The sequence below is a fragment of the Odocoileus virginianus genome, chromosome 20 (assembly GCF_023699985.2).
Source record: "Odocoileus virginianus isolate 20LAN1187 ecotype Illinois chromosome 20, Ovbor_1.2, whole genome shotgun sequence".
NCBI lineage: Eukaryota > Metazoa > Chordata > Mammalia > Artiodactyla > Cervidae > Odocoileus > Odocoileus virginianus.
This window is the reverse complement of record NC_069693.1, coordinates 55134214-55162074: the sequence shown is the minus strand read 5'-3', so window position 1 is coordinate 55162074 and position 27861 is coordinate 55134214. Positions and strand designations below refer to the sequence as shown.

General features: G+C 42.6%; 1 protein-coding gene across 2 annotated transcripts in view; it reads right to left on the bottom strand.

The window, feature by feature from the left end:
• ADAMTS18 (ADAM metallopeptidase with thrombospondin type 1 motif 18) overlaps window positions 1–27861 on the bottom strand; it is a 144979-nt gene that overhangs the window by 47648 nt on the left and 69470 nt on the right. For both annotated transcript variants that reach the window (XM_070451508.1, XM_020915713.2), the window contains 8 exons: window positions 25537–25730; window positions 25187–25270; window positions 23513–23672; window positions 22813–22918; window positions 20715–20852; window positions 18490–18643; window positions 10210–10305; window positions 7089–7237 (listed from right to left, as the gene is read on the bottom strand). In XM_070451508.1, the coding sequence (XP_070307609.1) occupies window positions 7089–7237; window positions 10210–10305; window positions 18490–18643; window positions 20715–20852; window positions 22813–22918; window positions 23513–23672; window positions 25187–25270; window positions 25537–25730 (1081 nt within the window). The remainder of the gene's footprint in view (window positions 1–7088; window positions 7238–10209; window positions 10306–18489; window positions 18644–20714; window positions 20853–22812; window positions 22919–23512; window positions 23673–25186; window positions 25271–25536; window positions 25731–27861) is intronic.

Below are 27861 nucleotides of genomic sequence, written 5' to 3'. Positions count from 1 at the left end.
GGGTAGATACAACCACTGTTCATCAACTGCCATGTTAGATGAAGTGTGTTCGTCACCTCTGAATCCAACTTGTACATTCTGGCGACTTCCATAAAGACTGATGGAGGCACATTCTCGACGCTCATCCTATTACCTCCTGCGTTAGGGAACTCTGTAAACACGCCTAAATGTTCTTGTTTAGTGTGACACACAAGCAGACACACACACTCCATCTGTTGGCATCAAAGCTCTTCCAGTGCAGATACAGCCTCCTCCCCAGCTTGGCTCCCATCTCTGACCCCACTCCTCTCCCGGCAGTTTGCAGAGCATCTCCTGGGATGTAGAAGGTCCATTAGGACACTGAGCATATGACTTGCCATATTTTCCAATCTAGCTTTGTCAGACTTATATGTGCTTTAGTCCCAGGATTCTAAACTCGGGGGTTGGGAGAACATGCCCTTGTTTATATCTGCATAATTACTTTTTAACATTGCAGGTGGCCTGCTCCTTTCCTGCCAAGCACAATGGGAAATGGGTTTCCAGAGTAGGGAATCCCATTAGAACATAAATAATTATGACCTAATGCAAGCTTTTTAAGATCTTGCTAGGGAGACTGCAAAAACCAGAAAGCAAAATAAAAAGGAGTGTCAAGCCCACCAAAAAAAGTTACCAATAATGTCTTCTCCGGCATACTCCAGGCACAAAATTGCCTCTTTTCATTCCCATGAAATGGACTAAAAACCATCTATAGATCATCTCATACAAAAGCTCAATGCAAACATGTAACATAGAAGAAGGATCCAAGTTAATAAATGTATGTGATTAAAATTCCTTGTCTCTTTAGGAAGCACAGGAATGCTATAAAACACCTCTGGATTTGCTTCAGCACATTTGAGCAAATCCTCCTATGCGAAAATGGATTCAACAGAACCGGGAAGTGTCACATCGCCAGAATGAGATTTTTAAGCTATTTCAAAACACTCTGGAACAACTACTAAAACATTCACCAGTCATTGTGCTAGATCGAATCCCCCATGAATTCTTAAACCATTATCTGAAAAAGCATTTAGAAAAATCTTTAAGTGCCACATGAGAGCCTTTCTCTATTCCTGGTCATCTTTACAAGTTGTGCGTAATTAAAATTGTCTCAGCATAATTTCTAGCCTGAGATTTTACAAATAAGCTTCATTTAGACTATTCAAATTCAGCAAAGTGAAAGAGGCCCATCTGTGAATTCTTCAATTCAGAAAGTGTAACCTGGAAAAGACCTCAAAACTCAAACAGGGACTTCCCTGGTGGTCCAGTGGTTAAGAATCCGCCTGCCAATACAGGGGGTGTGGGTTGGATCCCCGGTCAGGGAACTAAGATCCCACATGCGCGGGGCAACCAAGCCCACGTAGCGCCACTACCGAGCCTGCGTGCCACAACTAAGGCCCAGCATAGGCAAATAAAAGACCAGCAAAAACCCACACCGCCATCCCCTCCGGGGACAGATGAAGTGCAAGGTGGCCGAGAGCCACTCAGATGTGCTGAGTGAAGGTCACATGGCTAGAAAGAGCCAGAACAGAGCTCCGCCTCATCCCTTTGGGCTCTCCGGGATGCGGGCCCTACTCCGTGGTGCCTGCATGAAACAGGCTGGCGGGTGGGCCGGGACGCCCAGCGCTTCAGGGGCGGGCTGCGGACAGCGGGGCAGATCTGAGGGGCGCGCACGCTGCTCCGTACCAGCTTATCTGCAGGCGGATTGAGTCGGCCTCCTCATGCGTCAGTGAGCACGTCTGTGATGATTACCTGAGAGACCACTGGGAGAGAGTTTTGGGCAGAGTCTAGAGCAGAGCTGGGAGGAATCAATTGTAACCATTTTAAAGTGCTTTCTGCTTTTAATGACTGGCAAGGATTTGGACTTTGCCATCAAACCTTCAAATACAGATACGTTTTTTTTCCTGCAGCTTGGTACATGAGTATTAGGGTAAATTAACAGAAAGTTCTACCATGATGTCCCTTGGTACAATGAGTTCTTTATGATTAAAAACAAAAAAACTCCAAATATCTAGGTGCATGATTTTGTCTTTATATTAGACTACTATGAAGTATATCCATATTTGCTTCTGCATAATTTAGTCAGTCCTGACTACAAATGGTTATATTGTTGGTTGATCATTATATATTGTAATGGCTGATTATTACAAGCAGTTGGGAAGCTATTTTGTTTTCCATTTATTTTTATTAGTTGGAGGCTAATTACTTTACAATATTGTAGTGGTTTTTGTCATACATTAACATGAATCAGCCATGGATTTACATGTATTCCCCATCCCGATCCCCCTCCCACCTTCCTCCCCATCCCATCCCTCTGGGTCTTCCCAGTGCACCAGGCCCGAGCACTTGTCTCACACATCCAACCTGGGCTGATGATCTGTTTCACCCTTGATAATATACATGTTTCGATGCTGTTCTCTCAAAACATCCCACCCTCGCCTTCTCCCACAGAGTCCAAAAGTCTGTTCTGTACATCTGTGTCTCTTTTTCTGTTTTGCATATAGGGTTATCATTATCATCTTCCTAAATTCCATATGTATGTGTTAGTATACTGTATTGGTCTTTATCTTTCTGGCTTACTTCACTCTGTATAATGGGCTCCAGTTTTATACATCTCATTAGAACTGATTCAAATGAATTCTTTATAATGGCTGAGTAATATTCCATGGTGTATATGTACCACAGGGGAAGCTATTTTTAAGAAGTATCTATATATGTAACTCTAACTCCATATATACACATACACACATATATATTTATATAAAATACATTTACATATGTATACACATATAGACATATACACTATATATGTACAAATACATGTTTATATACGTATTATGTGGTTGTATGTGTATATATAAATATAAAATACATAGTAACTGAACAACAATGTGTGTATATATATGTAAACATATGTATATATACAATATATTACATGTATATATGTGTATGTATATGTATATTTATATACAATCAATCACACATATGTAAATATACACAGACACAGATACACACACACACACACACACACATATAAAAATATTCCTGGACTTTTCCAAAGGCTTTCTCAATAAAAATACACAATGAGGAGTATGAAGAAATCAGTGTTTTTTTAAAGCAGTTGGTGATATTGATAATCAGCTGAGTCTGGAATTTAGTGGTTGGAAAATGGGCCAGAGATATGTTTCAATGATTCTTCTGTTAGTCTTTCTCAAATGGACTCATATTTTAGGAGAGTTCTAGAATGTTCTAGAATGTTCCAGAATGCCTTCACTGGTAGCTCAGCTGGTAAAGAATCTGCCTGCAATGCAGGAGACCCAGGTTTGATTCCTGGGTCAAGAAGATCCCCTGGAGAAGAGATAGGCGACTCACTTCAGTATTCATGGGCTCCCCTGGTGGCTCAGCTGGTAAAGAATCTGCCTGCAATGCGGGAGACCTGGGTTGGATCCCTGGGTTGGGGAGATCACCTGGAGGAGGGCATGGCAAACCCTCTCCAGTATTCTGGGCTGGAGAATCCCATGGACAGAGGAGCCTGGGGGGCTACAGTCCATGGGGTGCAAAGAGTCAGACACGACTGAGCGACTAAGCACGCACAGGATGCTTTAGCAAGTTTACTTATCATGATTTGAATTGTTCTATTTGAATTTTCATTATTCATTTTCTTGAACAGAGTGTATAGGAATTTCACTAGGCTCTCTTCCAGGGAACCAAAAAAAAATGTTCCCAGTGAGGATGAAGGCAGTGGGATCTTGGTTGGACTCCCCCAAGTCCAGCCTGGTGACCTGAACAAGGATGGGCGCCTCCATCTAACCCATTTGCAAAATCACCAGATGAAATAACAGGTTTCAGCTCACGAATCTGTTCTACCCTGATTGACAGCAAATGCCTGGAAAAGTCTTCTGAAAAGGTTCCTGAGGCAGAGTAGAGATCAGCAGAAAACAGGGGCTGTGATGAACGGGTCTGTCACAGAAACGGGACAGAGACGGAGGGCCATAGGTGCTGGGTCCTGGCCCTTTCAGAGCCAGACAACCTTCCAGTCTTTCTGAAGCTGAAAAGTTTGATAAATCCATGAATCAACCAGAAATAATTCATTTTTTATGAAATAAAATATGCTCTGGGAAAACCATCATTATGTGAAATAAAAAGCTCACATTGCTTTTCCCATGAAAAAATGAAAATAGTCAAGCTGAGTGATCTGAACAGACCAAATGTTTCAACTGAATCAAGAAAGACATCAGTAACTTGAAAGAGGAAAAAACCAGCTTTACAATGACAACATGAACTAAGAATGGAGAACTGATTCAAATGTTTTGAAACAGCCAGTCATTTACTTGCTTTATTTGTGACTTTGTGCATAATTAACCAAAATCCTGATCAGCCTCAATCTTGTTTTAGATGATAAAATTGCACCAAACTGAACCACTCAAATGATTAATTCTTGTATTAGGTGTTTCTAAAATTATAGTATGCTATTTCCAAGAACAATGTCCTGTTATAATAAGAGCTCTCAATCCCACAGATATGAGAGAGGCTTTAATTTAAATCTCAGGGGCGTCATTCATGCACTTCACCAGCAGAGCTATTGAATTAGGTAATCTCTCTTTCTTGGGAAAATATCGAGATTGTAAAATGTTGCGATGTATGAAAACCAGATCCATGAAATATGCTGCAAAAATGAAAAGTAATAGAATGGTTCTAACAATTCTATCCAAGACACAGGCTTTACTCAGTGTATGTGGAGGGTGGTTTTAATAATCTGGTCTAAACTGTAAATGCATCACCAGTCTTCCTTTCAGGACGGTGAGTTACTGGGGCTGATTAGAGCAGCATGACTTGACCAGGAATGACTGTGCCCCTTGGGATGCTGGGCCACGTCTGGAGATATTTTCATTGCCATGACTTAGAAGTTGAGTGGGGAGGGGGAGTCATCTTACTGGCATGGAGGGGGTAGAGCTCAGGATTGTTACTAAACACCTTGCTATGTACAGGACAAACCTTCACAACAGGAAATTTTTCAACCTAAAATGTTAAGAGTGCCAAGGCTTAGAGATCCTACATCAGCCTGAGATATTCCAAATGCCACCTAACAAACCCTGGTCAAAGAACCTCCAAACCCTCCCTTATATTAGGGAACAAACTGGCCTCTTGATCCAGCTCAGATGCTGACTCAGGTGACTATCCGTCTTTTCAAAAATCTCCCTTTGCTGTAGTTTCATTATTTATTTACATTCTCAACCTACCAAACATCAGTGTTTACAATGTGCCAGGCACTTTATAAATACCAGCACTTATAACCAGCTCAGATGAGGTAGATCCTGCCATTATCTCATTTTTTACAAACAAGGGACGTAGGGCAGGGCAGAGCAGGGAGAGTCAGTCACCCACAGCCACCCAGCGAGGCAGGGGTGGACTGGGGGCAAGCTCAGGTACTGGGCTTAGCAGCGTCTATTGTCAACATCCATACCAAGCCATGCTGGAAAGTTAAATCCACTGTTTTCCAAGGTATCACTTGCTTCGCACTCCACCACCTTATTCTCAAGTCTAATGGAGTGGGTTTCCATTTCCTCCTCCAGGGGATCATCTTGACCCAGGGATCGAACCCGGGTCTCCTGCATCTCATGGACTGGCAGGGGGCTTCTTTACCACTGAGCCCCCTGGGAAGCCCACAGTTTTAGGATGAGGATAATTAAAAACCACATGGACCTCAAAGCCTTTTGCTGAATGTCCCTTGGATGCTCCCCAGTGTGCCAGAAACTCTACAGACACAATTTCTAATCTCCTCAAACCATCTGAACTGGGTGTTGTCATCTCCATCTTATATGTCAACCCAACCTCCAAGTTCAAGCGACCTTCCCAGAGCGACACCATTAATACGTGGCGGACCCAGAATTTGGAGTCAGATCTTTCTGTTTCCAAGTCCTGAGCTCTTTTGACATCACACCGCCCAGCAAGAAGCATACATTTCACTCATGTTGCAGGCGGGAATTAGAGCCGATGAGAGTAACATGAAACCATCTTCACTGCACAGAGCCGGACAGCTCAGAATCTCAAGGCCACCAGATCAGAGGGTGCCCACATGCCAGTTTCACCCCAGAGGTATTTGATGAGTCCTCCCAACCTTTTTTTTTCTAAAGAAAATTGAACGTGAGGTCGGTATTTTACAAATTGGGAAATTTCACACAACATTTTTTTTTCAGATTTCTGGTTTCTCTTTAAAAGTCAGGCATATCTGTCAACACATGTTGATGTACATTCCTGCAGGGCAAAAATCCGCATACTTTCTCCAGGTCATCCGTTTCTCACACACACGCGCGTGCACTCACACACCATCCACCAGCCAAGCTTCTACGTTCTACAGTATCCCAGGCACGCAGCTCTAATTGAGATGCCAAAAGTAATCCACACCGTTACTGGAGTCTGTGATCAGCAGAGTCACACAGAGAATAAACTCCTTTGCTCTTTTCCGGTTTCTGCCCAGCACACCTCCCCCAGCACATTTGTTGTTTAGTCGATAAGCTGTGTCTGACTTCTGCGACCCCATGGACTATCGCCCCCAGGTGGCTCAGTGGGTAAAGAATCCGCCCACAGTGCAAGAAACACAAGAGACATGGGTTCGATCCCTGGGTTGGGACGATCCCCTGGAATAAGGAATGGCAACTCACTCCGGTATTCCTGCCTGGAGAATCTCACAGACAGGGAAGCCTGGTGGGCTGCAGCTGGACACTACTGAGCAACTAAGCAGCGGGGACTGTAGGCCGCCAGGCTCCTCTGTCCATGGGGTTCTCCAGGCAGGAATACCGGCGTGGGTTGCCGTTTCCTCCTCCAGGGGATCTCCCCAGCCCAGGGATCGAACCCACGTCTCCTGCATGGGCAGGTGGGTTCTTTACTGCTGAGACACCAGGGAAGGGCATACAGTGTTTACATACAAACAGTAAAACCCTCGTTGATTGCTATTAACCAGACAGAAGAAAGCTACCCTTAAAAACAGACATAAGCAAGACAAACAAATAGGCAAGATGGAGCAGGCTGAAAGCTCGCATCTTACAAACACGGACTTTCTGTTGGAGCCTTACTTGGGGTTGTTGCAATGCCTCTCCTGATACCTGACGCCTCCGCCACACGTTCGGGAACACTCTGACCACTTCGACCAGGCGGACCACTGGCCGTGGACGGGCCGGGGCCCCAGCTCCCCCAGCTTGACACATTGGCCTTGCCGACACCACTGTGAAAACAATGTGTGACATTCAGACACCAGCTGGGAAGGAGGGCGGAGGCTAGACACCTGCGGGGCAGTGGGAAAAACCCGTCTGGCAGCAAACAGAAGGCTGCGGATGCTCTCAGGGCATTGCTAGCCACACCTGCCAGTACCCCCTGGTCACCGCGTACATTCTGAAAGGCTGACATCCACGGGAAAGGGCATCTGTCACCAGCGGGCTGAGTAGGGCAGGCTTGGGAGCCATCGGGGTGACATGTGCAGATAAGGGTCCACCCAAGAGCCCAGGGAGGCAGTGCAGACGTGACCACAGAGCCTCCCTTGACATTTGCAACAATGGGGCGCAGAGAACCCTGGGCTCATGCCTTCCAAGGGAATCAGTTTTTCAGACAGGAACACAGAATTTATCATGATGATTATCATATCAGATATACAGGTATAATTACACACACATTTTTATTCTAGACCATCCCTGTAAGAGCATTTCTGATGAAACCGAGAAGCTTTCAGGCCACACAAACTGTGCTTCCAGGTAACGCCCTTGGCCCTTCTGTCTGTGTGAAAGGTCCCTCTGATGACTTTGGGCCGAGTGTCTTTTCCGAACTAGCTCTGGGGCTCTCCTGGGCTGGTGATCTGCTCAAGTTCAAGAGCTGTTTTCTGTGCCTGTCTTTCCGTCTGCATTCTCCTTTGTCCCCCAGTCCAGTTATGCTGGTTCCCTCTGTCCTTGGGGGCCCCCAAGGAGTGGTTTTCTTCCCCCTGCGGTGCTTTTATTATGAGCAAGTTCTGCATGACTTAGCATGACTGCACACTTGCCTAAAAGCCGCTGCAATGAGATCCAAAGAGTTGGGGTTTGGATTGTGCCAGGTTCTACCAAGGAGTGGGGGTTCAGTTACAGAATTAAGGGGAGGTGGTTTTCACTTTCAAATCTCCACTTCTCCCCATGATACCCTTGGCTTCGTGGCTGCTGACTGTGAGGCTTGGTTGCGACTGTATTTTGACTAGGTTAAGAGAGGACTTCTTCTCAATTTCTTGCCATGTGTTAATGAATTCCCCCATTTTTCTTTTCCCTAGATTCGTTGCCACTTCAGAATTTGCATGATATCATATAGCATGGCTCAGAACTTTGAAGGGGGGACGATGGGTCATTTGAGGATTTTGTCAACCATAAGCATGAATCTGAACCTTCCCCACCAGGAATATGATTTTCCTGAGCTAAGCTCAGTGGTTGTGACAAAATAACAATAGCCAACAACAATAACAGAAGCAGCTAGAGTTTATGAAGTTGCTTACAGGTCCACAAGGATGCCACAGAAGGGTGGGGGAACTTGATACATAGCAGTGAATAACTGGGTGAGAGAAATTTAGCAAAGAAATACTAACTTGCTCAAACTACCCAACTAGCAACAACACAGTTAGCAGAGACTGGGGTTAGACTCAGCCGCCTAAGTTCTAAGGGCAGAAAGTAAAGAAGAACTAAAGAGCCTCTTGATGAGCATGAAGGAAGTAAGTGAAAAGGCTGGTTTAAAACTCAGCATTCAAAAAACTAAGATCATGGCATCCAGTCTCATCACTTCATGGCAAATACATGGGGAAAAAGTGGAAGAAGTGACAGATTTTATTTTCTTGGGCTCCAAAATCACTGCGGACAGTGACTATAGCCATGAAATTAAAAGACCACTTGCTCCTTGGAAGGAGTTATGACCAACCTAGACAGCATATTAAAAAGCAGAGGCATCACTCTGCTGACAAAGGCCCATATAGTGAAAGCTATGGTTTTTCCAGTAGTCATGTACTGATGTGAGAGTTGGAGCATAAAGAAGGCTAAGTGCCAAAGAATTGATGCTTTTGAGTTGTGGTGCTGGAGAAGACCCTTAAGAGTCCCTTGGACAGCAAGGAACTCAAACCAGCCAATCCTAAAGGAAATAAACTCTGAATATTCACTGGAAGGACTGATGCTGAAGCTCCAATACTTCGGTCACTTGATGGAAAGAGCTGACTCAATGGAAAAGACCCTGATGCTGGGCAAGCTTGAGGACAGGAAGAGAAGGGGACGGCAGAGGATGAGATGGTTGGATGGCATCACCTACTCAATGGACATGAGTTTGAGTGAGCTCCGAGAGATGGTGAAGGACAGGGATGCCCGGTGTGCTGCAGTCCATGGGGTTGCAAAGAGTTGGACACAACTTAGTGGCTGGACAACAACTATTAGAACATTTAGGTATTTCTAATCTAATAGCATCTTTGAAGAGAATTTGCTATAAGGAACAGAATGCCACTATTGGGCATGTTAGAAGCTCAATGATGACCCTGGGAGGGGAGTCTCAGATGTGTTGTATGAAGGGACAGTCCTTTCTTTGTTACTAAAGGAAATACCTGCTTCCTGAGACTTTACTGTACTGAATCAAGTTGAAAAAGCAAATAGTCGAGGGACTCCCCTGGTAGTCCCGTGGTTAAGACTCTGCCTTGCAATGCAGGGGACAAGGGTTCAATCCTTGATTGGGGAACTAAGATCCCACACGCTGTGGAGCAACTAAGCCCATGTGCTGCAACTACTGAGTCTGAACACCACCACTAGAGAGTCCGTGTGCTGCAGTGCGAGAGCCCACACGACCCAGAGATGACTTTGTGGGCCACAGCTAGGAGCTGACATAGCCAAATAAATAAACATAAGTTTTTAAAACAGTAAACAGACAATGAACCCCTCCAGCTCACTGAAAGAGAAACACTTGAGCCCAAGCCTCCATCTAAAAATGGAAAACAAAGGCAGAAGGAAAAAACCCTTCTTAAAAAAAAAAGGAGCCAAATCAGTTATACTAGCATTGAGTTTTAGAAGAATTGCTAAAGAATAGCTAGTTAATTTAAAGCGAAGTCAGAAAATAGATGCAGCCAAAGCATTTCATTCTGAGGTCACGGCACAAATAGTTTGGGTCCACTGCGTTATTAAGTCTCTAGAACTAAAAACTAGCAAGTATGCAGTTTACCATACTCAAGCCACAAACGGTCCCTTCCGCGGCGGGCATGAACTTGGTCTCACACCTGTGGCCCACTCGGTGGCACCAAAGGGATTTGCAAATGTCCTGAAAGGAAAGAAGGAGCTGGTAAGTGTGATGATACAATAAAGATGAAAATATCCAAATCTGTTGTACACCATATTCTGTTTTGAGGTGGCTGAAATGGGATGTTATCTGGAAAGGAGAGGCAAGTGAAGTCAGTAGTGGCAAACTAACTAGTAAAACATTCTAGCAAACGTATAAGCAGGACATTTCTACATTATCTGTATATTCGTATATGTTTGGTAATGACTAGGAGGTAACAATAGTTAACTTAGAGACTTTTAACTAAGAGATTCAGAACCTAATCGTGATCACCATCACCAATATCATCACCACCACCATCATCATCAAAGCAGGACAGACCAAGACTGGATGAATGCAACTCTGGTCCAAAGCCTTGTCCTGTATTTCCCAGGCTGCACGACCTGTGGACAAGCTATAGAAGCCCTTTAAACTACAGTTTCCTCATCTATGAATAAGTGATAAAATCAGCACTTGCCTCAGAAGGGTTATTCCCAAGGATAAAAGTGTAAATGATCATCACCATTGCCTTCTTGACCTTTAGAGCTTTCAAGCATTAGGACAACTTTGTTCTTACACCAGACCTATTGAATAAATTAACTCTCAAGCTAGTTTATTTGCTTGAGAAGGAAATGGCAGAAGATGGGAGAAGGACATGGCAACCCACTCCAGTATTCTTGCCTGGGAAATCCCATGGACCGAGGAGCCTGGCGGGCTACAGTTCATCGGGTTGCAGAGTTGGACACAACTGATCGACTAAACAACAACAAGCTGGATTATAGGAGGCAGAATGACGCCCTCCCCTCACCCAAACAACCGCATCCTAGTTCCAGGAACCTGTGACTGTCCTAGGTTATATAGCACAGGAGAATTAAAGTTGCAATAAAATTGATGGTGTTAATACATTGCCTTTGAGATGGAGATGGTCTTAGATTTTCCAGAGGGACCCCAGGTAATCACAAGGGTCCTTAAACAGAGAAGAGGGCGCCAGAAGAGAACCAGAGAGGAGCATTGTGTGGAGGACTCAGGGAGGTGTTGTTGGCTTTTGACAAGGGAGGAGGTGGCCATGAACCAAGGGATACAAGCAACTTTGGGAGGCTGGAGAAGACAAGAAAATGACTCCCCTTCTAGAGCTTCCAGAAGGACCACAACCTCACCAACTCTTGACTTTAGACCAGTGTGATGCATTTCAGAGGTCTACCTCCAGAACTGCAAGAAAATACATTTGAGCTGTTTTAACTCAATCAGTTCATGGAAATTGATTACAGCGGCCACAGGTAATGAATACTGTCCCTAACGTCATTTAGCGGTGGACGCTGATTCTTTATATTGGGACCCCCAAGCCCCAGGGCCGTTAGGAACCAGGATGCACAGCAGGTGAGCTGCGGGTGAGTGAGCGAAGCCTCATCTGTGTTTACAGCTGCCCACCACCCCCACCCCACGCTCACCACGGCTTGATCTCTGCCTCCCGTCAGGTCAGCGGCGACACTGGATCCTCACAGGAGCACGATAAATGCAATGTGCTTGAATCATCCTCAAACTACTCCCTTGCCACTGCCCTGCTCCACGGAAACATTGTCTTCCACAAAACCAGTCCCTGCTGCCTAAAAGACTGGGGGCCGTTGCCTTATGTCAACTCATTTAGATGAGGAAACTGCGTAAGATACTGACACTTTCAAGCTGTCAAGTCACCAAGCTGGTAAGTGGCAAAGACAGGACTCAAAGTGACCCGATTCCAGAGTCTGGGTTCTTGACCACTGCACTGGATCTGCATTTACTACCAATGGATGTCAGAAAGGGCCCAACTTCTCTACCCCTTGACTGTCTGTTTTTAAAGCAAAGTGACTGAACCAGATTCCTTCCAGCTCCAGAGGTAAACTTGCTTTTCAGAATGACATCATAAATGGAATGTCAAAATCACAAATCACTAGAGTCATTCTGTTTCATTTGCCACATTCTATTGACTAAGGTCCATTTTGGGGAAAACATTAACAGTGAGGGATGAAACAAAATGATTTTTACGGTCACTTGTTGGACCCCTGAAAATTCAGTGAACCAGGCACCCAATTCTCCAAGCATTCCAGTTAACAGAGATTCCATGGTTAGAAAACCATGGCAGAAAATACTTAGAAATCTTTCACAACAAAAGTGTCCCATTAGACTGAGAAAACATAGGGAAACAGGAGGTGCAGGCAGTGAGCCTGGTCTTGTTGGTTGTATAATCTGTCTCTTAAAAACAGAAGGGAAGGACCTCTTGGTCCCTGGGTTTAGAAGATCCCCTGGAGGAGGGCATGGCAAACCATTCCAGTATTCTTGCCTGGAGAATCCCATGGACAGAGGAGCCTGGCAGGTTACAGTCTGTGGGGTCACAAAGAATCAGACACGACTGAAGTGATTTAGCACGCTTGCACAAAGTATTTCCAAATCTCAACACAGCTCATAAGACACAACATGAAAACGTTTCCCATGGAAATGGACCTGTAACTGACATTAGTAAGAAAGCATGAGGCAGCCTTTCAACCAGATGCATGAAGTCCATCATCTCCGTGTGTTCCCATCTGGGTCACCCTGGATCCAAGAGGGACCAGTTAAGGTGGAAAAAACCTGCCTCTACCAAAACGGAGGGATGGGAGGTGACCACGGAAACAAAGCTGCAGCGAGAAAGGCTGTCAGAATTAAACTGCTTTCTCTCTCACAGCCCAGGTCAAGCCATAACCCACACCCGGAGCTGACGCAGCAGCCACCAAAACATCCCCAGCGTACCAAAGCAACGGAGCCTCATCCCGCAACCAAAGACAAGCCACAGGGCCGAGGAGGGGCAGCCGAGGGGACCGGGAAAATCCAGCAAAACACAGGAACACAGGGGTTCCAGAGTGAAATACGACAGGCTGTGCGAACGTGTCATTTCTTTTGTGGTGGAGCACAGAAGTCAGGCGTAATTATAGCCCACGACGCGCTCTGATGACCCCAGAGCCTTCGGAGCAGGCTTTCTTTGAAAGGAAACAGAAATCAGAGTTTGCACTTATTTCTTCCTTATTCTTACCTCTTTTTATTTTTTCAGCCTATTCATCTAACTTTTCCTAATCTATAATTCCTTAGACTTAAGTCATAATTTAAGGGAAAAAGAAAATAACCATGGAGACCCCAAAGGTCTCATGTGGCCTGGATGTGATTTTTAAGGAAAGAGTCTCAGCACTGCCTGTTGTTCTGTCCGGCCCCTGGGTGCCCACCTTTTCCTACTGTTTCTAATGACTGGGTGCCCCTTCAAGGGAAGTATGAGATGCACAAAGGTCAAAGGTCTCTGCCAATCCAACTTCATCAAGCATCTCAAATTTAACACAGCCAAAACATAGTTCCCCAGCTGTCCCCCCAAATCTGTTCCATGTTCAGCCTTCCACAGCTCATTTATGACACCCCATCCTATTAGCTGCACAAGCTCCAAACCTCAGAGTCATCTTTGGCTCCTCTCTTTCTCCAAGAGAAGCCACTCCTGCTTCCTTGAGGAGTGATGAGAAAGATATGGAGGCAAAGTCTTCCACGTTCTGAAAATGGGAATGCTAACAATACGTGGGCTTTGATAGGACTTCCCTGGTAGTTCAGGGGTTAACATTTCGTGCTCCCAATACAGAGGACACAGGTTCAATCCCTGTTCAGGGAACTAAGATCCCACCATGCTACATGCAATGGCTACAAGAAATATGTGGGCTTTGATTATCATTGTAAATCCAATAAGTAATTACTGAGTATCTGTTAATACATCAGGTACATGGCAGGCATTGCAGACATTCTCTGTCTACTGAGGCAAGAGATACACATAGACAATTAGAATATTAGTATCACGAGTCTATGAAGGTGACATAAAGGGTGAAAACAGAGCTCAGGGAAAGTGGAGGTTAAGTTTCCTTGGGGGAAAAAAGGAGGTAATATTTGAGCTGAATCTTTAACAATAAAAATAAAAAATGAGAGATATTTGTCCTCATGGCCATGCAGCATTTCAGGATGGAAAGCACCCAAAGACTTCTGGACATGGAAGCAGGAAATGTCTGAAAACTTACAGAATCATCAATATAGTTGGCATCTAAGTCTGTGGGAGAGTTACTAGAAGTTGAAATGTGATGTAGTAAATTTCGTAGATTACAAGGTAGCTGTGATTTAGATACTAGAAAGTTTCTCTTTATTCCTCTCAATGTCAAATTCTTCTTAAAATAATTTTTACTGGGGGTATAACTGACATACCACTTCATGGCAAATAGATGGGGAAACAGTGGAAACAGTGACGGACTTTATTTTCTTGGGTCCCCAAATCACTGCAGATGGTGACTGCAGCCATGAAATTAAAAGGCACTTGCTCCTTGGAAGAAAAGCCATGACAAACCTAGACAGCATATTACAAAGCAGAGACATTACTTTGCCAACAAAGGTCCGTCTAGTCAAGGCTATGGTTTTTCCAGCAGTCATGTATGGATGTGAGTTGGACTATAAAGAAAGCTGAGCACCTAAGAATTGATGCTTTTGAACTGTGGTGTTGGAGAAGACTCTTGAGAGTCTCCTGGACTGCAAGGAGATCAAACCAGTCAATCCTAAGGGAACTAAATCCTGAATATTCATTAGAAGGACTGATGCTGAAGCTGAAGGTCCAATACTTTGGCCACCTAATGCGAAGAGCTAACTCACCAGAAAAGACCCTCATGCTAGGAAAGACTGAAGGCAGGAGGAGAAGGGGATGACAGAGGATGAGATGGTTGGATGGCATCATCAACTCAATGGAGATGAGTTTGAGCAAGCTCCGGGAGATGGTGAAGGACAGGGATGCCTGGCGTGCTGCAGTCCATGGTGTCGCAAAGAGTCAGACACAACTGAGTGACTGAAGAACCACAAAGAATAACTGACATGTGGGATTCCCAGGTGGAGCGAGTGGTAAGGAACCTGCCTGCCAGTGCAGGAGAGACAAGAGATGTGGGTTCAATCCCTGGGTCGGGAAGATCCCCTGGAGAAGGAAATGGCAACCCACTCCAGTATTCTTGTCTGGAGAATTCCATGGACAGAGGAGCCTGGCGGGCTATAGTCCAGGGTGTCACAGTCAGACCCAACTGAGCACACATACAACACAATGATTTGATATTTGCATATCAAATCTTCCGACCCCTCCAGACATCCCTATTTCTGTGCCTTTCTTCAATTTCTGCAGTCTTTTAGTCTAGAACTTCCATGTCCCTCTGCACCACTTCCTAGGAAACACCATCACACTGAGATAATATCTTTCAAAAATATGGTGTGGTTCCAGAGAAAGATCTATAACTTCAGGATAGTTGTTTAAACTCTGCACAGGCATCTGACGAATGCTTGTTGAATATATGATACTCAAGTAATAACAGTCATTTTTTTTGTTTGTTTGTTTTGGCTACACAGTGTGACTTTCAGGATCTTAGTTCCCCAGTCAAGGATTGAATCCACACCCTTGGCAGTGAAAGTGAAGAGCTCTAACCATTGGACAACCAAAGAATTCCCAATAGTCATTTTAGAAGCTCACTTTATATTTCTAAGGAAAATCAAAGTCATTACCAATTGTGCATTTGTTGCATATTTAGTGCTGCATATATAATTAGCAAAGGAGTAAGCTAGCATACCTTTAAGAATGGAATGACAAGAGACAAAGTTAGCAGATAAACTTTTTCCAAGAAAAGAATGGCTACTTTTTTCTGCCAAAAGCCTCACCTCAGTTAGAACAATTGTGAATTTGTTAATTTATACATATGATAGACTAGTGTTTGCCAAATTAAGATTCACGCACCATGGAGGATATACCAAAAAAATGTAAATGGTGTATGCATAAATTTTTCTAATAGTTATGCACTTAAATTGCATTGGAAACACACATAATCCCATATCAAACCAGTGATTTGGGGGTTATTATTTCTTAGGACTGGACTTCTTTTTTTAAGTGAGTTTATTCATAAAAAAGCAACAAGTGAGTCATCATACAGAGATATGGCACAACTAATAAAAGTAGTTTTTAAGGACTGAATGTTAATGCTGAAGTTTAGGAAACACTGGTATTACCCAATAAGGAGGACGCTCACCCATACTCATCAGTATGGGTGAGGAGATTTGTTTAACCTCTACCATTTAAAAGTTGTGTGGCTTTGGGCAAATGGAATTCTCTGAGTCCCAGTTAAAAAGTAGGTGATAATTCTCCCTTCAAAAGGCTTTTGTGAAGGTTGAGGAAAAGTGAAATGTGTCTCTAAGTGGAATGCCGTGTATGGAGCAGAAGCTTGCGTAGCAATCGCTACAGGGTGATGGGTGGTGGTGCTGCTGATGGCGGGAACGGTGGTAGAGAAAAGGAAGAGGGAAGGGAGAGGAGGAGAGGGAACAGAAACAGAGATGGGAATACAAATCTCCATCATTTCCAGGTCTCCAGACACCTAGGATTTCCACTTTTCTCTTTGGATACTAGGAAGCAACCAACTTAAAAATGATTCTACTTTTTAGTAACATTGAGATGGTCAGTGGCATGGTTGTTGACCAATTAGAAGACTGTTTCCCCCATTTCTACCTCCTGGACTTTTGCTTTTTCCCATGTATCTTTTTCATAAAAAGATAAGTCTTCCTTTTTTTAATTTTAAATTTTATATTGGTGTATAGTTAATTAACACCCTGATTCAATTCCTGGGTCAGGAAGAGCCCCTGGAGAAGGGATAGGCTGCCCGCTCCAGTATTCTTGGGCTTCCTTGGTGGCTCAGCTGGAAAAGAATCCACCTGCAGTGCGGGAGACCTGGGTTCGATCCTTGGGCTGGGAATATCCCCTAAAGAAGGGAACGGCTACCCATGCCAGTATTCTGGCCCGGAGAACTGCAAGGACAGAGGAGCCTGGGAGGCTACAGAACATGGGGTCATAAAGAGTCGGATACGAAGGAGCGACTTTCAGCTTCATGGTTAACACTGCTGTGTTAGCTTCAGGCATGCAGCAAAGATGAATGGACAAAGAAGATGTGGTGTGTGATACATAATGGAATATTACTTGGCCATAAAAAGACTGGAATAGTGCCATCTGCAACAACACAGATGGACCTAGACATTACCATGTACTGTGCTGCGCTTAGTCGCTAAGTCATGTCTGGCTCTGTGTGACCCCATGGACTGTAACCTACCAAGCTCCTCTGCCCATGGGGATTCTCCAGGCAAGAATACTAGAGTGGATTGCCATTTCCTACTCCAGGGGATCTTTCCGACCCAGGGATCGAACCCATGTCTCCTGGGTCTCCTGCATTTGGTAGGCATATTCTTTAACACTGTACCACCTGGGAAGTTTATCATACTAAGTGAAGTAAGCCAGAGAAAGACAAATATCATATGATATCACTTATATGCAAAATCTAAAAAAAAATGATACAAATCAAACTTATTTACAAAACAGGTAAGTGTTCCTTGAAAGAAAGACTTGACACAAAAATCTTGTTAAAATTACTCAAGATATGCCTTGAATTTTTACATACCAAAAGAAGTTAGCTGCTAAAGATTGTGTTCATATTACTGTAAAAGGTATACATATGCATTTTGAAGGGGTGATGGTCTTATATGGATTACATTAAAGGCAAGGGTAGGATGATTTAAGAGAATAACATTGAAACATGTACATTACCATATGTAAAATAGAAGACCAGTGCAAGTTCTGTGCGTGAAGCAAGGCACTCAAAGCTGGTGCTCTGGGACAACCCAGAGGGATAGGGTGGCAGGGAGGTGGGAGGGGTGTTCAGGATGGGGGACACATGTATACCTGTGGCTGATTCATGCTGATGTATGGTAAAAACTATCACAATATTGTAAAGTAATTATCCTCCAATTAAGTTAATTCATTAAAAAAATAAAACATGGAACTCAACGAAATGAACAAAAACAATAACGCACATTAGGTGGAAGCCATTGTATCTAGATTTACTGCTTGTGATAAAATTGTCGTCTACAGAGGAGGAATTTGGTATTTAAACCAGGCATGGTCTGCGGGGGATAAGTCTGGATAATTCATTGACAGTAAAATTGCCACTTAATTATCACGCCAAACAAATGACATTTCAGAGGTAACCCAGACTCTAACCCTTGGCCTGAGCAAACCAAATGTTTATACTTCTGTTAGGTACACAGACACAGGATAGAATCTTAATGTAAGGTTGAAATCACAAGCAAACATACCTTCACAAAACCAAGGCTGCATAACTTGGCTTTGGCTCCAAACTGCCACTTGCACTGTGTGTCGGCATCGTAAATCTGTCCTGGTAGTTTGTCCGGGTACTTATACTGTCCTGTCTGCTTGGGCTCATCCACCAGACACCCAGCCTGAGGCGTGCTGCAGAAATACATCCTTATTAGTTACCGTGTTTATTTGTGATCCAGCCACACAGAACACTATACTTCTGAATGCATTCATGCAAAGAAAAATGTAACATGGCAAAGAAATAGGCACGTGCTTAAAACTAAGAGTGAGTCCTGTCCTGTCTAAGAAAATGAAATTTACAGGACCACAAAGTGTTTACATGGGGCTGGAAGTTATAGTTATCTCACTGGTTAAGCTTGACCTGCAAGGAGATGGGAAAAGTCAACTTTCCCTAACAGTCTCATTCAACAATATTCAACAAATTTTTACTGAGTGCCTGCTCTGTGGTGAGTACTAAAGTCACAAAATAAACTAGAGACAATTACCTGTCTCTACAAAGTTGAAAGTCATGCTGTGTTTTTATTTTTAAAAAGCATAATGGGGTGTGGTCAAAGATACATTTTTACCTCCAGTAATCTTTATGAGCAACAGATGAATAAGAAAGAAATCAGAAATGAATTTGAAAGAAATCAGGGGAAAGGATACATTGGGAACAAAGAAGAACAATCTCCCTGAGGTATACTGAACTGGGATGTGTTGGAAAAAAACACAGTCCAAATGGGATGGATTTTCAGGCACCTTATCTCCACTTACTTAAATAATTAAACTAGGGTATCAATGAGAGATAAAACAGCATGGTGGTTACACACGACTTTGGAGTCAGACAGATGGGGGGTTCTAGTCAAGCCAATGTGACCAACTCCTACATATCTCAGTACTAACATAACCTGACTTCCATAAGAGTTGTTCACAGATCAAGCAAGACAAAGTAACATGCTCAACACAGCACAGGAAGCATTCAAAGTTAGCTTTTGTTGTTCTTATTGTCATCATCAGCCAAAAGAATTTAACTATATCATATTCATAACATTCAATTTATAGCAAGAAATTAAATTTATACTAAGTTGACCTTGATTTATCATCTTTATTTCATTCTCATATGAGATAGGAAGGGTAACTTTAGGCCCCAGACCATAAATTGAAAACCAATAAGAAAATCTCCTGTTGTGACAAAGTCTCATAGCAAAAACTCTGTCAATATTTCACTGTTCTTTGGGGCATCATTTGGTTTGACATCCTTCCACTGAATCATCCTTGCCTGTGTATATGACTAATTCTGTGAACATCTGCAAATAACATGCAGTGGTACAGGTTAAAGAAAAAGTATTAAGAATAGTAATTCCCAAAGAAACTTGGTTAGTTTCCCTAATACCTGGTCAAGAGGGGATGCCTTTAGAAGCCGAGTGTTCTTGCGTGTCAACACAGATTAATAAGGTATATCTGCACACATAAAACTGAAACACACACATATCTGTCTAATGTCTCTAGTGTTGCATAATGTCCAAAAGGTTTAATAAAATCAAAGGACACTTCAAAGAGTTTCAGGTTGGTGTTCAGCATTTAATACAAATCAAACAGTGTTACCTGCCTAACTCCCATTTTACTGATGAAATAAATCTAGGAGTTCTGAGTTACTGAAGGAATTTTACATAGCTATCATGCCCTTTGGATGTCTTTTGGACACCAAGTTAGCTCCTGGCCATTTCAAAAAAACAGCCAATCACCACAATGCTCCATTCATCGTAAAACAAACACTCTATTTTAGTACTTTTAATACCCTTATGACCGAGTTGATTGACTAGTTTAAAACAATCAGTCACAATAAAAAGGTAATATTCCCAGGAACCTCTGGATGTCTTAGAGGAGACAGTTCTAAGCAGAGATTTTGGAGTCATGACAGATCTGAGTGTGTCTTTTGTCCTCAGTTTACCAGCTGTAAACCTTCAGTAATACTATAACCGCCCTAAGACTCAGTTTCCTCAGCTCTAAAACGAGGGGATAACAGGACCGCTGTGAGGACTGCTGAGGCGTTCTGTGGAGAACACGTAACAGCATGAGGCCTTCAGTGTTCTCTCAGCAACAGTCACGCCAATACCATCCTCACCATCAACCCACCAAGTGCCTGTTCTCACGTCGACTGAGGACCATTCACGGTCACTCCTCCGAACCTGGGAATGCCCTTGGCCCTGGCCTGTCTTCTCACCTAAGGAATTTCTTGAGGTACTGCCGGCTGCATGAAGACCAGGAAAACACACCGTTGTTTCCAGTCAGCGTGGGTGACATGATATTGCCTTCCGTTTTCCTGCAGGGGTTGCCTTCTCCATCATGAACCATGCCGAAACTAAAACAGAAAGAAGACAAAAAGGCTTCAGTGAACCCGTTTTCCAAACTATAGGCAGAGGATGAAAAAGATGTACTGAGAATCAGGGAACCCAAGTGAGGGATAGAGTTACTGCAATTGTAAGAAAAGAGAGTTGGACCATAAAGCAGACTGAACGCTGAAGAAGTGATGCTTTTGAACTGTGGTGCTGGAGAAGACTCTTGAGAGTCCCTTGTTCTGCAAGGAGATCCAACCAGTAAATCCTAAAGGAGATCAGTCCTGGGTGTTCATTGGAAGGACTGATGTTGTAGCTGAAACTCCAATACTTTGGCCACCTGATGAGAAGAGCCTACTCACTGGAAAAGACCCTGATGCTGGGAAAGATTGAAGGCATGAGGAGCAGCTGACAGAGGATGAGATGGTTGGATGGCATCACCGACTCAATGGACACGAGTTTGAGCAAACTCCAGGAGATAGTGAAGGACAGGGAAGCCTGATGTGCTGCAGTCCATGGGGTCGCAAAGAGTTGGAACAACAACGATGATTCTGTTGTGACTCACGTCTACAAACCAGCCATTTTCCCATCATTCCTCCCAGTTTATCAGGTTAGTAACAGCAGGATGGCTGTATACTTGAGCTGATCAGTGAGGGCCCCAGGGATTTAAAAATATTTTTAAATTAATTTTTATTGGTTGCTTCACAACACTGTGTTAGTATTTACTATACAGCAAAGTGAAGCGGCTATATGTATACACATATCCCCACTTTTTTAGATTTCCTTCCCATTTGGGTCACGCTAGAGCACAGAGCAGAGGTCCGTGTGCTACAGTAGGTTCCCCAGTTACCTATTTTATACACAGCGTGTGTACACATCAATTCCAGTCTCCCAGTTTATCCCACTGCCTCTTCCCCCTCGGTGTCCATACATGTGTCCTCTACACCATCTATGCCTCTATTTCTGCTTTGTAAAAAAACAAGATCTATGCTACTTTTCTAGATTCAACATACACGTGTTAATACATGGCATTAGAGGTGATGGATCCACACACAGGTATTTATTAACCTCAACATACACTCAGGGAAAGTATTTTCCCAAGCTCCACTTTGCCCAATTCAATTCTTCTTTGCACTTAACCAAGAAGCTAACGGGTTTGTTTGGATGACAGTCTTTCTAAATATATTTGTGAAAGTCAAAAGCAGAGGGAAATTTATGTATAAAGCACCAAAGGAAACAGCAAGAGTCACAGAAGTGGGGACAAAGTGGGGAGAGATCAAAGCCATTTCTCTAAGAGGAAAAGGTCATTAAACCAGCACCTTAGTGTAGTTTTCTGGACATAAGAAAACCAAGTCTGATTTGTGTTTTGAACTTAACATTTTTTTAATTTTCTAACTTTGATTTGACAGCCTATCAGAAGACAAAACGCATTCTCTTTGGTACATGTCAAAAGTTTTATAAAAATCTTATGACTTATCTCCTTCATAATTTAACTATTAGGGCATGTTACTTACAGTCTGAACAACAACAAAGTCCATTTACACACACAATGGAATACTAAGTAGCTATCAAATGTTGTTCAACAAGAGCCTTGACAATGCCTGGCCTTTCTTTGGGCCCTTCTTACAATCAAATGTGATCTCCCCTGGTGGCCCAGCTGGTAAAGAATCCGCCTGCAATGCAGGAGACCCCAGTTCGATTCCTGGGTTGGGAAGATCCCCTGGAGGAGAGAGAGGCTACCCACTCCAGTATTCTGGCCTGGAGGGCTGCATGGACAGAGGAGCCTGGCGGGCTACAGTCCATGAGGTCTCAGAGTCGGACACGACTGAGCAACTTTCACAAATGAAAAAAAGTCAAGTACTATTGTAAACCTTATATAAGATATATCCTATTTATTCCACCCAGATCGACAATAATCATTAGAGGAAAGCCAATGAACCACCCAACTGGTTTTCATATAAAGCAGTACATCGAGGGGTCACTTACTTGTGCCCTGATTCGTGAGCGATGGTGAAGGCCAGACCAAGCCCTGTGTCCTCATTGATGGTACAGCTTCGGTACTTGCTACACATCCCACTGATGGGGGCGAACCCTGTTGAGAGAGCAATTTCAAACCCAAAGGAAACACTCCTGATCATTTCTGATGTCCAAATGCTGTGTACCTTTTGTTTATTTATTTATTTTTTTGCAGAAAAATGCTTAAGGTATATGGTTCTCTGTCCTCTCTAAATAGATGAGTAGAACTTAACACTTTGTTTCTTTTAAAGATACTTTCAGCTGAGTTCTTCAAAGTTCAAATAACTTTTTAAAAGAAGCATGCTACTTAGAGGCACAGTTGAATGCCACAGAGACTAGGCAGGTTCTTTTCAGCTACACAGCTCTGCACTCAAGATGCTTAGGGAATAACCTACAACGTGCGTAGTTAAACAATCATTGATCTCACGTTTGCAGGATCATCACAAAGTTTAATAAAGAAAAACACAACAGGAATAAAGCAAAGGGGGCCCCATTCCACACTGAGTTCAGTTAAATAGAACAATATTCAGAGAGGGTACAATGAGGATACTCCACAATTTAATGATTGTCTCCTTATAAAGAATCCCAAGAGCTACTCACCCAATAGAAAGTTTCCAGACTGCGTTTTTAGCTGACATGGGTGTGCATGAAGCATGTGTTCATATCATACCTAGAGTGTCACATGGTTCATTTTTCCAGGAACAGATATCAAATCCCGTGAGTAGGATAGCATGGTCATGCCTCTTGCCATTCTTTCCAACGAGGGCAGACTGCCACTGGCAGAAACTATTCAGAGACTGGTCTGCATGATGATTGATCAGTAATCCTCCCTGTGGGAAAGCCACACAAATCAAAGTGTGAATGTGTGACAGACATGAGAATGCTGCATCACTCCATTTGTACAAGCAAACACAGAAGCATCATGTTCCTGGGGGAAGGGTCAACAGAGGAAAACACTTGCGCTAAGGCTGGACATAACTGGTGCTTAAAACCATTGCAGGTAAATGTTCACAATATTGGAAGTAACTGGAGAGTTTCAGTGGTGTGCTTTGGTGGCAGCTGTATTTCTATAACAAATAAACTGGCATCAGTTAGAAACACCTTTGCTCGTCTCACACTGGTAACATCCTTATAGAACTGTTATTACTTTTACAACGTAATTATTACTTAGTGGGGATAAAGTTCAGTGGATCCTTCAGTCTAGCATGAGGACAGAACTGACCATGGCTTGCTTACTCCTATGTCAAAATTTCCAGGAAAGGGCTCAGCACGCCATAGGTTACAACCCATCAATCAATAAACTGAAAGCTCACTGAATGGATGAAGAAACAAATAATTACAATATTCTAAAGGGTAAGCAAGGACCTACTCTTAAAATAATTTTTTAATCAAATTTTTCCTGAGAACTATTAACTTGGGTCAAGCTGAGAATTTTTAGACAAAACTCTTAATTATCAGTGAATTAGGATGCTGCTGACTTTGAGTCCTTGGAAATAGTATAAGTGGTAAATTAGAAGTATCTCCCAAACAACATACACCTTTTCTTCTTTTCTAAAACTCTAAGAATAATTTGATACAGGAGCACTAGAGACTTGGCGATTATATTCATTTTTGCCTCATCTCTGACTCTCTGCTTTGTTCATTCATGACTGGGGTTACAGATGAAGACAAAAAGCCTTAGGGGACTTAAAAAATAGTCAGATTGGTAATTCCCGCCTCAGAAAATACAGTTGCAACATCAAAACACCACAAAGCAGGAGGTGTACAATTTAACACTTGATGATATGTTCTGCTTGCATCTCCCTGTAACTAAGTCAAGGGCAGTTAAATATCCCTTGCTTATTTTCTGTAGTACCTAAGGTGGTGTTGGGAGACAGTAAGCTTTTTAACCAGAATTTTCAGATGACTTATTTTCAGTATATTTTCAAAATATCCTTTTGTAATTACCCAGAATCTCCAACTTGCCAAATCCAGCTGACATTTAAATCTCCTACCAAATGTACTTTCCTTGTGAAGCCTGCATAATATTTTATAATATCTATATTCTACTTTTTGTATTCATTTTACTTTTTTGTAGTCATATTACATATGCGCTTTTAATCATTTTATATCATTGTATATCTATACATATATTGTATGTTTATGTAGAAATAATCATTTTGTGAGGTTTTAGTATTTATATACACAACCCTATTGGATTGTACATTCCTTGAGGGTAATTTTAAATTTTCAAAGCTGAATTTCTAATGACAATTCCATGGGGTGGCAACATAGTAGGTGTTCCCTAAGTGTATCTTGAAGGGCAGAATGAGTGAAGAAAAAAGAAATGAAGTGTGGCACCTACAGGCTCTTGTTCCAGAAGAATGAGGCTAACCACGACAATGTTTATATCACTTCCAATGGTCCCATCTTTAAAGAGGCTGGAAACCTGTTGAAACAAATTGAAATCAGAGAAAATTAAAAAAAAATTTTTTTAAATTTCCAAAACTGTAAGGGAAGATCAATAGGACATATTTATGAGCAAGTATGCATTGATTTGACCAAATATATTGATGTTGGAAGCCAGTTTCCTTCCAACTTAATTTTTTCAATAAAATCAGGTGGCTGCATCTGCTATTTAACTCATGCACGGGAATGCCATGATTCTGAGCTGTCTGAGGCAGGCAGAGGGCTGGGTCCTGACTGTCTCCATACCATGTTCATGACCGTGAGGATGTACGTGGTGACGTTGGCCTTGGTGTGTTTCTCCACCATTTTCTTGTCTGCTACCACAAGGGTTTCCACGTTGAGGCCCTTCTGTGACTTGCCAGCTGATCTTCTGGGCCGTCCCGAGCTCCCATATTCATCAAACCTGAGATAGGTGTCCTCTGTGGGAGGCTTGGGGGCATCTACAAGAACAGGAGAGCATTTGGAAGGGCTGGCAGCAGAGATCAGCCGGGGAGACAGAGAGACATCTAAACAAGGGGAGGCGGGAGACCAAGCAACCAGCGCTTCACTCATCTCCTGACAAATGATGCCATCGTACCTGTTCTGGGACTCTGGACCTAATTTGTGGTCAAGAGAGACGCTTTCCGTAGAAGGTGCAATGGATGGACAGACAAATGGATTGAGTAACTCAAAAGAGCTCTCCAAAGAGTCAAAGAAAAGAAGCTACAACTCTAGCTGGAAGGGTGGTGCAAGAAAAATCAGTACTGTGGGAAGAATCTTTAAAAACAGAAAGCGCTCATTTTGTTTTATGGCTTAGACACTGCAGACGCAGACACTTTCCTTTGCTTCTGAATTCATTATCATACTTTGAATTGCTGTTGTTCTTCTTCAGTTGCTAAGTCACGTCTGACTCTTGGCAACTCCATAGGTTACAGCAGGCCAGGCTTTCCTGCCCTTCACTATCTCCCAGAATTTGCTCAACATCATGTCCATTGAGTTGGTGATGCTATCAAACCATCTCATCCTCTGCCGCCCCCTTCTCCTTTTTTTCTGTATACACTTTGTGTATTATTTTCTAACTAAAGTTTACAAATATGTATCCTGTAGAATGCTGCCCACGTTCTTGTTTCATCAACACAAACTTTAATATCGCACAAAATAAGTGGTCAATAGGACTCTTTGACCTGATATTAATTAAGTTGCTGTGGAAACAGAATAGTCAGAAGTGATGTTTAAAATTCTATTAAATGAAAAAAAATTTATATTAAATGCTTTGTAATAGATAAGGTGCAGCATGGATATTGGCCATAGTGTCTGAGCAGAGACCTCAAAGTACCTGTTAGATTAGGCACCATCCCTTTAGTTAATGGACAGTGACAGATTCAAGGGTTGCTGGGAAGGAAAAATGCATTTGGAAAGCTCAGGACTGTGTGTGCTATAGATACATTTAATACTGTAACAACTGGTACAGTCATTATAGTGAAGTCAGCTCTTCACAGAGAAAAATGAAATGATCAAATCATTTAGAGCTCAATTTAAAGTCTCAATTGGCCATTTTGATAAATGACTCTGAGTTTCAGTTTTCTCATCACTGAAATGAGTATAGTATCTAATCATAAAGCTGCTTTAAAGATTAGCTTTCATATTTCATATCAAGTGTATGTCACTGCCACTATGAATATCATCACTATCTTTAATACCACTAGTATTACAAATTCACGCCAAATAGATGTTCCTTAAAAAGGATATTTCAGTAATACCAAATCCCCAAAACCAATTAAAGTGCTAGAAACTGTCTTTCATGACCGCTAGTGATCACCCATTTCCTCTGCTCCGTGCGAATCACCCAGCTGCCCTGTCCAGCTACGGAGTCACACGCTGCTCATGGCTCCTTTGAAATGTGGCTGGTGCCACTGAAGGAATGGGATTTTTAATTTTATTTAACTTTTATTAATTTTATTTTACATTTAAAAGACAGTATTTGATTCAGCTATTGAAAAACTTTACATATGGAACAATTTGACTGTGTAAGTCTACTTTTCACCTTTATGTTTTATAAAATCTAGATACAGATTAAGCATTTCTGGTGAGAATTTATTGTCTGATTTGGAATTGTTCCCTAAGTATAAAATAAATGGATTTCTAAAACTTAATATGAAAAAAGAATATGAAATACATCATTTAAATTGGTACTTCACTGGTTATATTGATGACATACTAAGATGATATTTTCTATATATTGGGTTAAATAAAATATATCATTCATGTTAATTTACCTATTTAAGCATTTTTTAATGTGGCTATTAGAAAATTTAAAATTACACATGGGGCTGATGTTCTATTTCTGTCAGACACTGCTGGTATAGAAAATGCAGATGGTTGTGCCCAGGTCACAAGCCAAGTCCAAGGCTTCCTGTGTTCCGTCGCCACCTCCAATCAGGTGCCAATATTCTCTTTAACCGGGAAGTCTGTTCAATTAGTTGCTCTGTCATGTTCGACTCTTTGCAACCCCATGAACTGCAGCCCACCAGGCTCCTCTGTCCATGGGATTCTCTGGGCAAGAACACTGGAGTGGGTTGCCATTCCCTTCTC